The sequence below is a fragment of the Vitis riparia genome, chromosome 13, assembly GCF_004353265.1.
Source record: "Vitis riparia cultivar Riparia Gloire de Montpellier isolate 1030 chromosome 13, EGFV_Vit.rip_1.0, whole genome shotgun sequence".
Lineage (NCBI taxonomy): Eukaryota > Viridiplantae > Streptophyta > Magnoliopsida > Vitales > Vitaceae > Vitis > Vitis riparia.
The window spans coordinates 27002084-27017687 of NC_048443.1; the positions used below are offsets into that span (position 1 = coordinate 27002084).

Consider the following 15604-nt stretch of genomic DNA (forward strand, 5'->3'; position numbering starts at 1 on the left):
TAGGAGTTTGTAAATGTTATCTTTGGACTTGACCGATCAATTAATTGGAACCCAATATGGTTTATTAATTAATGAGGACCTAAGTAAACAAGATTAAGTGATCCAAACCCAAGTTAAGTCACTTAAACCCACAAAAAGTCTATATAAACCCTTTTAGGGGTTTGGGATTCAGTCTTATTCTTTTGTTTTTCAAAATCTAGATAATGTAACCCTAGTTTCCACCCTTATGAGGGGAAAGAGAGTCATTGAGCAGGAAATCTCTTGTCTTTGAGATTCGTGCCACTTTTTCATCAATTTGAATTGACTTGGGAACATTTGGGTCATAAGTATGTTTTTATGAGCAAATAGATCTATAGTTTTACATGATTCAATGTTTAGAATGCTTCAATTACATAGATTTAGAGATCTACATGATAGTTTTGCATGCAACTCAATGTTCCAAGGCTTGGCATTGAGCAGTCCAAATAACTCCTAATCCCTTGTTGTAATTACTACAATCCTTTTGAACCAATAGTTAATTTTTTGAAAGTTACTAGCAAGGTTACATAGTAACATTTCCTAACAGTAGCATAATCTCCTAAGATTTCTATGATTCCATGTCCAATCAAAAATAAAAAAATTTAGTGGCAAGTGAAAGGTCTGAATCTCATCTAGCAAATCCATATTCTTTCCAAAATTGTATTATAAGGGGAGTTGATGTCAACTATAAAAAAATTGTATCATAATCATGTCTAGTCTGACCTGTATTAACCTAAAGAACCAACTCATATTGAGCACTTATTGAATCACCATTAAATCTAACCAATGAATTACTACTCATAGTTAGTTGTGTTATTAATATCCCCATACTACGATAAGTTGACAATAATAAAATTTTTGTTGAGCTATCGACTTCAACCAAGATATTATACATGTTATAAATGGCGATAAAAAAAGCCACAACTAGTGTACCATTATGGGACTAAACCATCCTATTACTAGGAGCTTGACTAAAAACTAAGTCTTGACAGCATGGTGGCAAACATTTATGGGATGAACTTTTATTTTTACTCAATTTACTTGTTCTATTGAGGTTAACCACACCTCGGAGGAAATCTCTTTTAAACAATGAATATAACTCTTTTTTGTTTACTTACAATACATTTATCTAATAGTTTTTATAAACTAGGTGACTCTTACATTATTTCATTCCCTTTTACCAAGAATTGTCTTCCCTCACCACAACATAAGTACATCTCCATGATGTGCTTTAAACTTCTACATTCTTTTGTATTATGATAGTTGTAGACCACTAATTCTATTCCAATGAGTATGATGTGAAACTTGGTATTTTGTTTTTATTTTACTTTGAGTTTTATTTTTTGTTTGTATTCCTCATTTTTATTTTTATCTTTACTCATTTTTTGTTTTTCCGCTTGATATCGTGTTTTTATGCTTCATTTGTTGTATTTTTTTTTTAAAATAAAATGAAAAATGAAACTACAAGATATGGTTGAGTAGATCCATAATTGTAGCTTATAAATTCCTATTCTTGGTTTTTGGTTGGTGGCATTTAGGGTGAATTGTCATGGTTCTCAGGAATTGAGAGGATTAGGTTATAAGAATTATTGGATTAGCATATAATTGTCTAACAAATCTCATACAATTTGGAAAAGAAAGCTACATGCAATTGATTTTCTTGAAAAAGTAAGGTATATTATTACCCTTGGCTTTGGGTTGGTGGCGTTAATGGTAAATTTATTATGGTTCTTGAGAAGTTAAGGGGATTTGGTTTTGAGAATGATTGGATTGGTGGATATTTGTAAAGTAAAAACTCATACAATAAAATAAAAAAATGCTTGATATAATTGATTTTCTCAAGAAAGTGGATATAATGAAGAACACATGGTAATGTGTGATTAAAAAGGGCAAAGGAATAAATTTAAATGGAAAAAAGACAAGAAGAAAAAAAGAAATAAAGGAAAGTGGTAGGTGGGATCCTATGAGCTTTTAAAGGTGTAAAAAAACAAATAAAAAAAAATGAATAAGCCTTTTAGAAAAAAAAAAAAAAAGGTTGCCATGAAGTAGGAAAGAGGAAAGAAGATTTGATTTTGAGGATGGAAAAATGTAGAAGGGAGAGAAAATGTTTGAAAACCCGGGTATCCATATATTGCAAGGGAGAGAAAACTTTCTTTCCATGCTCATGATATTCATTGCTATTATTTATTATTTTTTGTTGTCACTTTTCTTTCTTTTAGTTCCCACTAGCATGACTTCTACACCGACTCCCTTCAAGCCCGGGTATCCATATACTTTAAAAGTCTTACCTTTCAAATCACCACTCCCATGCTGAATAGAAGGAATTTTATGGAGTGATCTCACTTTAAAAAATTTATTTGAGAAGGAAAATTCAAATGCAAGTGGGTCAACAAAACCATCAACCAAAAGTGATCCTAAGCATGAGAATTAGAAGGCAGAAAACTTCATAGTACTGTAATTTTGGCTACTACACTCCAAGCAATCGGAGATCAACAAGGCATATCTAGTTCTTCTCATGGCTAAAGACATTAAGAAGGCTATAAATAAGACCTACTCCAAGATTAGTTTTGCTTCCCAAGTTTTTCAAATCAAGTGGCAAATTATTAATACCAAACAGGTCCTTCAAATGTTCTAAATTACTATAACTCTCTCAAGGGTTACTAACAAAGTTATATATCTACCAAAAATGTGAAGATATGATCTACTATTGATACAGAGAAGATGAGGAACATGCTAGAAATGGAATAAAATTTTCAATTTTTTAGTGGGGCTTAATCCTAAATTTGATATGAGTGTTAGGGAAATACATTTTTCCTTATCTTTATGAAGTTTTTTCACACATTTGCAGTTAGGAAAGTTACAAAGAATTGATGGGAAATAGAACTAAAGATAGTGGAGTTTCTATAAAAAAGAAAAAAGAAAAATATTAGCTCTAGAAACATCCAAATTGAATAAAAATATGCAGGAGATAGTAACAAACTGGTAGATAAGGACAAAATATGGCGTAACTATTGTAACAAACCAAAACACATAAGAGCCATGTGTTGGAAGCTACATGGAAAGCCTTAAAAGTCAAAATAGATCTAAGTAAAAAAAAAAGGAGAAAATCAGTCTAGATAAGCCAATCACAAAGTCATTATTAAAGAAACAACAAATCTAATATTGGGAGCTTAAAGCTATTGTTAAACTAGATGGAGAATTCCAATGCAAACTCATCTTTGAATTTAGGTTCTTATTTTATGGCTCAATCAAGTATAAATGCTTCGATTTCCTTCCAAAATAATTTGAACACCTAGATTGTTGATTTAAGTGTTTTAGACTATATGATTGGTATGTTTAATTTTAAATTTTTTTTTCTAGTTATTAACCATGTTCAAGAAAAAAAATAAAAAATCAAGGTAGCCAAATGGTCATCCTTCTTGATTGTCAACTAAGGATCCATACACATCCCACCTACCTTAACCTTACACTTTGTCTTTCATGTCCCAAATTTAAATTATAATACATTGTTTATTGAAAAAATCACAAAAGATTTAAATTATTTTGTGAAGTTCACTCTTGTTAGTCATTATTTTCAGAATTCTTTAGGGAAGATGATTGAGTATGCTAAGTTGTAAGATAGACTTTACTACCTTGAAATTGGTTGAAGATGTGGAGGAGAAGAGTTTCAGTGCTTGGTTTTAGCCCACAAAACTGATTTAGACCTTATCATAACGATTTAGGACACCTTGTCTATCTTCATTTCTTAAAAATGTTGTTTTCTTACTTGTTTTGCGAATGTAGATGTTAGCAATTTCCATTGTGAGTCATGTACTCTTACTAAACATTATTGTGTGACACTTCTAATAAAATAATTTCATTTTGCTACTCCATTTAGTTTACCTCGTTTAAAAGTTTAAAGCTTGTCTCGTGTTTCCAATATTTTAGGCACTCGTTGGTTTGTTACTTCGGTAAAAGACTATTCCAAGACCATTTGGCTTTATCTCATGAAGTCCAAGACTAAAGTGTCTTCAATTTTTTTTTTATATCTCACAAATTTATCACCACTCAGTTTGAAATCAAAATTCAAACCTTGAGATCGGATAACAATAAGGAATATTTTAATCAAGAATCAATTAATTACTTGAATAATGAAGGAATTCTACATTAATAACATGTGTTGGTACCTCACAATAAAATGGGTGGTTGAAAGATAAAATAGACATCTTCTAAATGTATTTCACGCTCTCTTATTTCAAATTTCAAATAAAGGTTCCAAAACACCATTACGATGATGATATACTAACAAGTCCATACTTTATCAATAGAATGCCAACTAAAATTTTGGAAAAGCAAGCACCAATGATAGAACTCATGACACTTTTTCCGAACTTTCAAGGAGTAGGCACCTTACCAACAAAGATTTTCTAGTGTTTACCCTATCTTTATACCATCAATATTTATGTGGAAAGTTGAATTCTAGAACTATGAAGGATATGTTCTTAAGGTACTTCCCCTACAAATAATGGTTATAGGTGCTATTACCTTTTTACAAAAAGCTTATGTCACTATGTATGTGACTTTTGTGGAGAATTAGTTAGACTTTGATACCACCTGTCTTCATGGGTAGAATATATGAAGATTGGAAGATAGGAGAGATTGGGATATGGAAGAAGAGTCAAAAGCATGAATCATTGACTTTGAAATTGAAAAAAAAAAATGATAATGATAGAATGATTATTGATCCAGCCCTAGTAATCTTTCTTGACCATGTTCCCTAAAAAAAACCTTTTGAAAATCCTATTGAAACTTCTCTTAATTTTTTTATAAATATTGAAACTACGGTGGAAAGGTAAAGTTCGAGGCAAACCCGATTTTAAAAATTCAACCCATCATCATTTTTTTTTACCATATTTTGATAAAAATATCTTTATTTTTTTCTTGTAAAAATAATTATTTATTTTAAAACTACGTGTAAACACTTGAAATAATCGAAAATATTTATATCAAAAATAATTTTAAGGAGTGCTTTTACCAGCATCTCATCCAAACGCGTCCTTAATTTGAATTGTTCTCCTCTATTCTGGTCCGTGGGGGGGTAAAATAGGTAATAAACATGGTTTCCGTAGAGAAGTATGCAAGTAGCGAAAAAGTGCTGGTGGGCCCTCAAAAAATCCCACTGATGAAGAGTGATCATGAGATCGTGATGTCATCCAAACGGCGCTGTGTCAATCTCTTAGACGCCCCGCATTGCCTGCACGCAAGCTCACAGAAGCACGCAGCAGTATGAATATGATTGGGTGGCTTGAAAACGAATCAGCGGATTAGTCCGACATTTACCGACCCTTCTTTCAGGAGCTTCCCGACTTTTGACACGTATCAATCTCGCTGAGGAACTCCTACTCCGGAAGGAGGATGGCAACAGTTGAATGGATGGAATCCTATATCGAAAAGGTTTCCAAATCGAGTGGGTCCCATCAACAAGGGGAATCATTTGCCCAAATCATTCTGTTTCCGATTTGACTCGGTACACCTCATCACTTATCCACTGATTCCTCAGATTTTTCCTTATAAAAAACAGAATCTTCATTATCCTTAAGGTCAGGTAAAACGTGGGAATAAACTAAAAAAATTCACTTAAAAAAAAAATCTAAAAAATGATATAGGTGGGATCATAGGACTTAAATGACGGATTAAGGTGTCGTCCCAAACTTAACTTATACAAAAATGATCTATTAATATAGATATAATTTAAAAATCAATTAAAAAATGACTTCAAGTTGATATTGATTGACATATATAATAAGTTATGAGTATATTTTAAATATAAAAATAAAATTTAAATTTATGCACTTTTTATTTATAAAAAAATATAACATGAATTTAACTTTTTGTTTTTATCGGTTTTTTAAATTTTGAGAATAACTTAATTAGATAAAAGTCCTAAAAAAAATCCAATGAATATCTTTTTTTTCTGGTAACATTATTAATTTTTTTTAGGAAAAATTAAATGTCATTCATTCCGGTCAGATAATAATGATAGAAGAAATATCAAAATCATTTATGTACCATTTTGAATTATTTTTTATTTTATTATTTTTTTTTTCTTTTCTCATAATTTGAATTTTATTCTTAGTTTAAAACGTACCATGAATTTAGCTTCTTGTTTTTTTAGGGGTTTTCAAAATTTTGAGAATAATTTAATTAACTAAGAGTATAGAGAAATACGACGAATGTTTCTTTTGTCACATCATGAAATTTTTTTTAGGAAAAGTGAAATGCCACGATCGCCGTACACGTCATTCAAACGAAGGGATCACTTTACCCTGTGCCCAGCCCCGCCTCTTCTAATTGACCCCTAGAGCAAGCGCACCCACTAGGATATTTTCACTGTAATAACACTTGCATCCCCTAAGCTTTTCCATAATTGCATAAGGCTCCACTTTCCATTATAGGTATATCATGAAGAAATAAAATAATGTAAATAAATAAAGTTTTTCACTTTTTTGCATAGATTTTTATTTCTACTTGTTTGAATAAAATAATAATTTTTTATAATATTTATTACTCTAAAGTTATAATTATTATTATTATTATTATTTTTAAATAGACTTTGATGAATCAATTTTTACAAATTGTTATATTTTCAATATAATTTTTTGTAATAATTCTTGTACATATAGAAGTTACATGAATAGATAATATTTGAATTAATCTTCAAATTATTTTGATTTACTCCTTTAGATTATTTATGTATAGAGAATAATTAATCTCGTACAAATATAAATAAGATCAATTATACGATATTTTGAGAGTTTAAGGATCAAACTTTTAAGAACGTTCTATTAAACTATGTTTGGTTCCATAAAATTTAAGAAAAAATGTGAGAGAAATATTTAAGAACATAACCTTAAAGTTCATAAAAGTCTACACCTTTTTGTTGTTGTAAAAGTAGTTTCCAAATTCTAAATTTCCTTTTTAGAATCAAATAAACAACATTTTAAAATTTAACAAAAGAATATTTCAAAAAATTTTTAGAATCAAACACAAATTTAGAAATAAACATAATTTTAAATTTTATCAAAAATGGTTTTTGAAATTACAAACATAGTACAAACCAATTTATATAAGAAAATAACAAAATTGTCAACTAGATAAAATACACTAATAAAAGTGACTATTTTCTCCTTATAAAACAAAAAATAGAACATGCCGTACACACAATTATAGTGAAATCCTATCAAAATAACAAAATTATTAAAAAAATAATATGAACAAAAATTTATTAAAATTAATAACTGTGGGATATAATCTCAAGGTTAATATTTTTTACAAAAAAATATTTTTCCCTATGATTCTTTCACTTTTATCACGATCCAAAAGTGGATGATGAAAGTGTTCCCTTAATTTGAAAGTTAATTGAAGACTTAAAGTGACTTTCCCTTAATTTGAAAGTTAATTGAAGACTTAAAGTGACTTACATCCTCGAATAACCTTGTCAATTGAAGAAAAATATATGTATTATTCTTTTGTAATTTCTTGATAAGGGTATTGTGTGCAACTTCAAGTCAATCAAGAGCCTGTAGTGACTTATTCTCGAATGGCTTTGATCACAATCTAAAAATAAATTATGAAAATGTTTTCTTTATTTTGAAAGTCAATTAAGAATATAGAGTAACTTAATTCTAAATGACTTTGTTGAAAGATAAACAAGTATGTATTTTTTTTTTTTTTTTTTGCGATTTTTTGGACTTATAAGGAGATTTTGTGAAACCTTTTTTTTTTCTTTGTGAGACATTTTTTCTCATGTAGAGTTATTTTACCGATCTAAAGTGTCCTTAATGGAAAGAAAATCACCCCATAAAATGGAATTAGGGAATTAAATTTGGAATCTCTTAAACTTTAGTTGCTTAATTTAAAGAATTTGGTTAATTGATTTTAATAATTTTGTAACCTTCCAAAATTTGTCACATGTCACATGTCAAAATACATGTGTGACCCATCATTTGTAGAGTCCAAACTTTATTGAATTAGGAAGACGCAATTTTAAAAACCAATCTTTTCATAATTTAATGCACTAAAATTTTTGATGTTTACACAGGTATACAAATTAATCTTAAACTTTTCTTGTTTTCTTTTTAATCTTGATATTATTAAACTTATTACATAAGCTAACTGCAAGTATGCTATCAACTATGGAATCTCCTTTTGATAATTTATATTATCTTTTAAAAGTATGGAGCTTTTTTTGTAATCTTTTTAGAAAAAGCATATTTAGTCTTAATAGTGATAAGTGATTATGTTAATTTTATTTTTATTAAAAACTCTATTAAAGAAAATCACTCATGCTATTCCAAATTAACCAGTAAAGTATTAAATAAATTTAAAATAATTTTTTTTATGTTTATTTTACCACAAAAATATAATATAAAATGGAGTATAATTAAAATTAATTAGAACTTTTATATATATAATTAAAATAATTTGAATATACTCCTACATTTAAAAAAAATGTATAATAATATAATATTTTATACAAAATATAAATTTATTTTATACATTTAAAAATTATTTTAATTTTTTTTAACATTTAAGGTAATAAAACAAAATAATAAACTAACAACTCTTACATGTCTATTTAAAAAAAATGACACAAAAGTCATGTGAATTCCTTTTGATATTGATTCGTTCAAAAAAATTATTTTATTTTATATTTTAAAATAATTATTTTTTTATATTTTAATTTTCACTATAAATTTTAAACTAATTATTTTTTAAATATGAATCTTTAAGAATTCTCTATATTGTTACTGTTATTTTTTATTTTATAGATTAAAAATGGAAAGGGTATAAAGGTATAGAATTAATATTTTAACATGCTTGTTTAGTAATTATAAGAACATGGTTAATATATTTTGCAGATAGTATGAAATTTTCGGGGCCAAGTTACAATTTCATTTTTTGCCGTTTCCTTTTTCGTGTTTCTCACTACCCCTTCTTCCTCTTCTTCTGGTTCGAGAGGTTGAGCCTACTTCGTCCACAACAACGTGAACATATCCCCAGAATGCCCCTTTGCTTCCATTAAATTTTCAAGCTATACCATACGCCCCTAGTCGCCGCAAAATGGTGGAACCAGTGATACTCGACGGCGATCTCGACGGGTCCGAGGAACTCCTCCTCCGGCCAACGCCCAAAAATGGCGACCGCTCGTGGCGGCTGAACTTCGACGGTTTTCAGTTGTCGGAGCACAAGGAGAAAAAGCCGCCTCGTAGCCTCCATGACTGTCTTGGAGTTTTGGGTAATTTGACTGTGCCTGTTGCTTTCCCATTATATTCTGTTTCTGTTTGTTTATTTTTTTGACGTTTTTTCTTTGGTGTCAATCTCAAATGGAAATATTCTGTCCTCGCTGTTGTTTGGTTCTTTCCTGTTGTGGTTATATTGGATCATCTTTCCACGATAGGGTTTTTTTTTTTTTGCGGCCTTGCATTTGTGTGAATCAAATCTGTACGAACATGTATAGGATATGCTTTTATTGTAGTTCTTCTTGATTGGGGAAGAAAGGGTTAATGGGTTTAGCCTATTTTAATGTCTTTTTGATTGTTTGGAAGAAATATGGTTAATATCGGAGTATCCTAGAAGTGAAAAATTAGTGAGCTTTCTAGAAATACCTGAAAAGCAGGTAAAGCGAAGGTTCAGAGTGGGTATGAGAGGAATACTTTGTGGAAGAAGGTGGGTATTTGATTATTGGAGTCTGAGTAGCTTCAAGATTGGAAGCTTTTTTGGAATCTGCAATCAAATTGCTGTATGAGTATATGGTCTTGCTCGAAGATTGAGATTTGTAAGTTCTCTTTTGTCTAGAGAAATTCATGCTTTGAGCATCGGTTTGGCTAACTTTTCTTTCACATATCACTTTGCCACCAATATGTGTTGAGAAAAATCAGAGGAATGAAAGAAAGAAAAAACTTTTACAAGGTTCTTAAAGATTTGAAGAAAAGAAAGGAAAAATTGAAGAAGCAGAATTTAATAAGCTTACTACTTGTGGTATGCTCAATGAGTAAAGATTTTTGTTTTCTCGGATTTAATGAAATTTGGTATCAACTTATATCATCCAAGAAGGGGAGTTGTTTTTGTGAACATGTATGTTTGAACTAAAACAACAGATGCTAGTGTGGAAAAATTTAAACAGCTATGGCCCAAGGATTGAAAACCCTTCCTGGAAGTGTAATTGTATCGATTTCTTACACTGATGAGAACAGCAGGACCGCCCCACTCTTCAGGTAGCCTCAATATAACTTATGCTGTTATAGTTATGTCAAATATTAGAAGGGAAACATTACCATTATAAAACCTGGCTACATTTTTTTTTTGCGGGATTTCATGTGACCAAAGTGACAATCTAGTTCATGGTTTCTATATCTATGTAAACACAAGAGGAAGGAATTTGACATGTTTTAGTGAATATGCTTATCCACAGAGAAAATGAATCTATAGACACACGTTGATGAATGGGATATTTAAAACTAGTGTGCCAAGAGACTAAACAATGTTCATATCAATTGTTTTGTTTGACAGCTCCTGGTCCAGAAGATGATGTGGCTGAGTATTATCAGCAGCAGGTAGAAATGCTGGAGGGCTTTAATGAAATGGACGCCTTGGCAGAGCATGGATATATTCCTCGAATGACAGAGGTTCATACTTTCCATCGGCCATCACCCTATTCTTTAAAAGTAGTGTGTTCTTGATCTTGTCAAAATCCAAATGCCTCAGACTAAATGGTAATTGTTTGGGTTTTCAGGAGGAAAGGGAAAAGTTGGCTCGAAGTGAGACAACTGCCATTAGAATATCAAATATTGCAAACATGATTCTTTTTGCTGCTAAGGTTTATGCATCCGTCACGAGTGGTTCGTTGGCCATCATTGCCTCTACACTGGACTCACTTCTTGATCTTCTTTCTGGCTTCATTCTGTGGTTTACTGCATTTTCCATGCAAACACCGAACCCATATCAGTACCCCATTGGAAAGAAACGTATGCAGCCATTGGTCAGTAATTCTGCAATTATTCATTATAGTGATCAGATGCATATATCCAAATTCATATAAACCTATGTGGTTATACATGCAACTTGACAAGTTCACTTAATTGAATGTTTACTTATTTGCACATGTTTCAATCATATTATCTTCCTGGCATTGCATATTCCTCTTAGGTTTTTGAATCTACGGAATTTTAAAGACATTGGAAATTAGATGAGTATGGACACTAATTTTTCCCGTCCCCATCCTTTGCTTATTCGTTAGCCGGGTCTTTATGACTGTTCATCTTTGATTGTTTTTAGCATTCATTCCAAATTTCCTGTAGGATCCTTGTCAGCTCTGTTGTTTTTTATTTTTCTTTTTGATAGGTAAATTTTTGTCCAAGACTAACCTAGAACCTCTCACAAACCCTTTCCAACCATTTACCACTTGAGCCAGGCCTCATGTGCAGGATACTTGTTGGTTGGAACTTGAACAGTGTACACTTAATTCAGTGGATACTTGTTGACTCTGTTGTTACTCTGGATTATGTATACCATGTTCACAAGTTCTAACCAGATGGGAATCTAGTGATCTGAATCTGGTGGCTCGTCAGACACATATTTGTGCTGCAAAAATAGAGCATTTGGTTTTTAGAATCCTGGAAAGTGTCTTTTTCTGGGTTGTGATATTGTTAGTGAAGCCTTGAATCACCATTGATGTGCAGGGAATCCTTGTTTTTGCTTCTGTTATGGCAACTCTGGGACTGCAGATAATCTTGGAGTCGGTACGCACACTATCATCTGATGTAAGTGGCTGATCTAATTCAATTATTAGTGTAAGAAGGAGCCTTTTTCATAGATGAATTTTACTTTAATTCATTTGTGAACAATGAACTAATGGTTATCGATCTGTCATTTAAATAATGTGTCCTTTCCCAGGAAGCTGAATTTGATTTGACCAGAGAGCAAGAGCAATGGGTAGTTGGCATTATGCTCTCGGTGACATTGACAAAACTCATTCTTGCTGTTTATTGCCGCTCTTTCACTAACGAGATTGTCAAAGCATACGCCCAGGATCACTTTTTTGATGTTATAACCAACATCATTGGCCTCATTGCTGTACTCCTTGCCAATTATATCAGCGATTGGATGGACCCAGTTGGAGCTATCATTGTAAGTGGAAATTCTCTCCTGCTTTCCCCAAATTCCCAATTTTCCCCTGGGAGTGGAATGTTACTTGCAGATGGTTGTTACTGATCAGAATCAGTTCCAACCTCTTGTATGGTTCAACTAATGGGATTTGTAAAGATAAAAAATTCTTATATATCTTAACTCAGAATTTGAAGAGTTCAGATCAAAAGGCATTGAACACATACAAATTAGGCTATTATCAAAAGTTGCCATCTGTGTATGATGGGATTCTGGTGAAGGTTTTTCTCCCTTCTGTGGGAATCCCTGCTGCAATAAACTGGCATTATTAGATGATCGTTTAACTCATTTTTCTGTTTTTCTAAACATACTGATCTTGTTCTTTTAAACTCTGCCATTAGACTGACTGCAAGTATTTGAAAAATACATGAATAGTCTACTTCTTCCTTCAACTCTGCCTTTAAACTGTACACTTGCTGATGTAAACTTCTGCTTGCTGCAGCTGGCCTTGTACACCATCCGCACATGGACGTTAACTGTGTTAGAAAATGTAAACTCCCTGGTTGGTAGAACAGCTGCACCAGAATATCTGCAGAAACTCACATACCTCTGCTGGAACCACCACAAGGCCATAAGGCACATTGACACAGTCCGAGCCTACACGTTTGGGTCACACTACTTCGTTGAGGTTGACATTGTCCTGCCTGCAAACATGCCACTGCAAGAGGCTCATGACATTGGGGAATCCTTGCAGGTGAAGCTCGAGCTCCTACCTGAGATCGAGCGTGCCTTTGTCCATCTTGATTATGAGTACAGTCACAAGCCCGAGCATGCACAAACATCCTCGTAGCTGGGAAGTCTCCGTGTTTCATTCCTGTCATTTTTCTCACGTTCCCACCCTAAAATTCTTCTGAATGGCCAGCAGAATTAATCGGCGTGGGGACATATGATTAGCAAGGGTCATATGCAAATGCGTCTGTATGTATCGAATATATGCAGAAGATACATTCCACATGGTGCTGACCAACAGATTAGTACGTTAATGGTGTTGTGTGCTTTACTTTGTCAAACAACGTTTATTGGTTACACAAGGGGAGGGGGGAAATCAGTCGGGTTCAGCCATTTTGTGAGCTAGAGAAGTTTAGATGGGCTGACTCCTAGTGCCGGGTGGGTGGGTTGGTAAGCAGGCGTCTTGTGGCCAGGGTAGGTGCGAGGAGTAGGTGATGAGCACGAGCGTCTTGGAGTTTCCACTGGGACGATCATGGGTGTTCTATTTTTTCTGAAAATAGTTATTCTTATTTGCACCACTAAAACATGGTTTGAATTTTTTAAAATTTTAAATTATTTTTGACTTAGGTCAAAAGCATACTCACGTGTCATATCTGAGTTGACTTATTTTAATTATCTTTGTGACTTTTAACTCAATAACACGTATATGAGTTTTAATATGAGACACCAACCCCAAATTATATATACACGAGTTTTAGAGTGTATTTGATAATAATTTAAAAAAATATTTTCTAATCTTTTTAATATTTTGAAATATATGTTTTTTTAAATATTAAAGAGTCTAGACATGCTTGTTAAAAATATTGCCAAACAAATTTTTAATGAGACACCAACACAAGTTACCCATCGGGCTCTTTGATAATTCATCGTATTAGTTTACTGTGTCAGTCTATCATATTGGCCAACTTATCTTGTTTAAATACGATTTTTTTTGTAGGTGTAATTCCTTTTCTATAATTATATAATGACTAATTTTAATTAGTAAATAAGTAAATCAATTAATATTTTTATGTTTCATGTCTAATGCTAACCATTTTTTTTCATATAATTTATTGAAATATTCAATAAAAGTATTATATATATATTTTCTCTCTGTATATATTATTTTATATTTCAACCTGGAAATTTATTTATTATGATCAATAATAAATTCTAATATGTTTTTTTCTATTTTAAAAACAAAAATTAAAAATTTTATAAATTTTATAATTACAAACTTCATAAAAATAAAAAGAGAATAATTATTTAAGGTGTTTGAATTTAAAAAATAATTCCACTTAATAAAAAAATTTCTGAAATAACAAAATGACTTAAAGAATGAAATTAAATATTAACAAAAGAAGATGGATTCATCAAAATAACCCACCAGAATTGTCGACAGGGAAAAACATGATACGATTAACTCGCGGGGAGCCAACGATGGGTTGCTAATTCACCAAATAATAGCACCTTTTTCAAAGGGAATCCTGCCAAGGAAGAAAAAGTCTACTCTGGGTGCTGCCTAATTCACCCAGCGGTACCACCTTTTTCAAAAGGAAAGCTTTCTACGAAAAGAAAGAGTAGAGATAAGACTTGCGAGGTGATCCGCTCCGGAGTACTGTCAACCTCACCTTTTTCGAAGCAACGTCGATTAGGAGAAACACTGCATAATTAATTCATAATAGAGTCCAACAGTTGAGAAAATGTGGAAATTAAAAAGAAGGATATATTTTTTTTAAAAAAATAATTTTTAATGATTAAAAAAAAGAAAAAAAAAAGAAAACAAAACAGGATATTATTAATTTAAATTTTATTAATTTTATAAATCTCAATAAAATTCAATATAATTTAATGATTTGGAAAAAAATACATAATTTTTCAAAAAAATAAAAATAAATTATTATTATTATTATTATTTAAGAATCAAACATCTTGAAAAGTATATATTTTTAAAATTGTGTATATAAAAAATAACTAAAAATATGTCAAATTTATTTTTTAAAAATGATATATTTAAAAAAAAATTAATTTTCTAAAAATAATAAAATTTCAGAATAATTATTAAAAAAATATTTAAGATAAAAAAGTTTGTCATGGTAAAAAATAATTTTGAAATGTATATTGATTTTTTCATATTTTATATCATTTTCATTAATTATATAACTTATATGAACCAAAATTTAATTTTTGAATCAAATTAGGACAAAAATATAATTATCATTTTTTACTTTTAGTTATTAACTTAATAGGAAATTACTGTAATAATTTTATTTTTTTTGGGTTATGTTTGGTTTTGAAAAATTAAAAAGAGAAATATAAGAAAAAATAAAAGAAAATTAAAAGTGAGATAAAATAAATTTAAATTTAATAAATTATTTTTATGTATTTTTAAAATTTATTTTATTTATTTATTTATTAGTGTAAGATTAAATAATATTAAATTAATTTTTTAAAAAAATTTATAAGAAAAAAAATAATTTTTTAACAATTTTTTTGTATTTTCCGAAAAACATAGCTTTGACGTGTTGACCAAATCATTTAATCCCATCCCACCGATGCCTTTGCGCCACATCGGAGTGAACCCGGACGTGATCACGTCCACATACAAATTCATGATGATGGAGACAAAATATTAAAATTTTCTGCAGGGGAGGATGGTGCATAATTAGTATTT

At 30.8% G+C, this 15604-nt stretch overlaps 1 protein-coding gene across 1 annotated transcript; it reads left to right on the forward strand.

Moving 5' to 3' along the window:
• Positions 1-8970: 8970 nt before the first annotated feature.
• Positions 8971-13232, forward strand: LOC117929320 (metal tolerance protein 11). The gene is made up of 6 exons (XM_034849605.1): positions 8971-9295; positions 10570-10685; positions 10793-11038; positions 11739-11819; positions 11953-12186; positions 12665-13232. The coding sequence occupies exons 1-6, from the start codon at positions 9121-9123 to the stop codon at positions 13010-13012; spliced, it is 1200 nt and encodes a 399-aa protein (XP_034705496.1). The 5' UTR covers positions 8971-9120; the 3' UTR covers positions 13013-13232.
• Positions 13233-15604: the final 2372 nt, after the last annotated feature.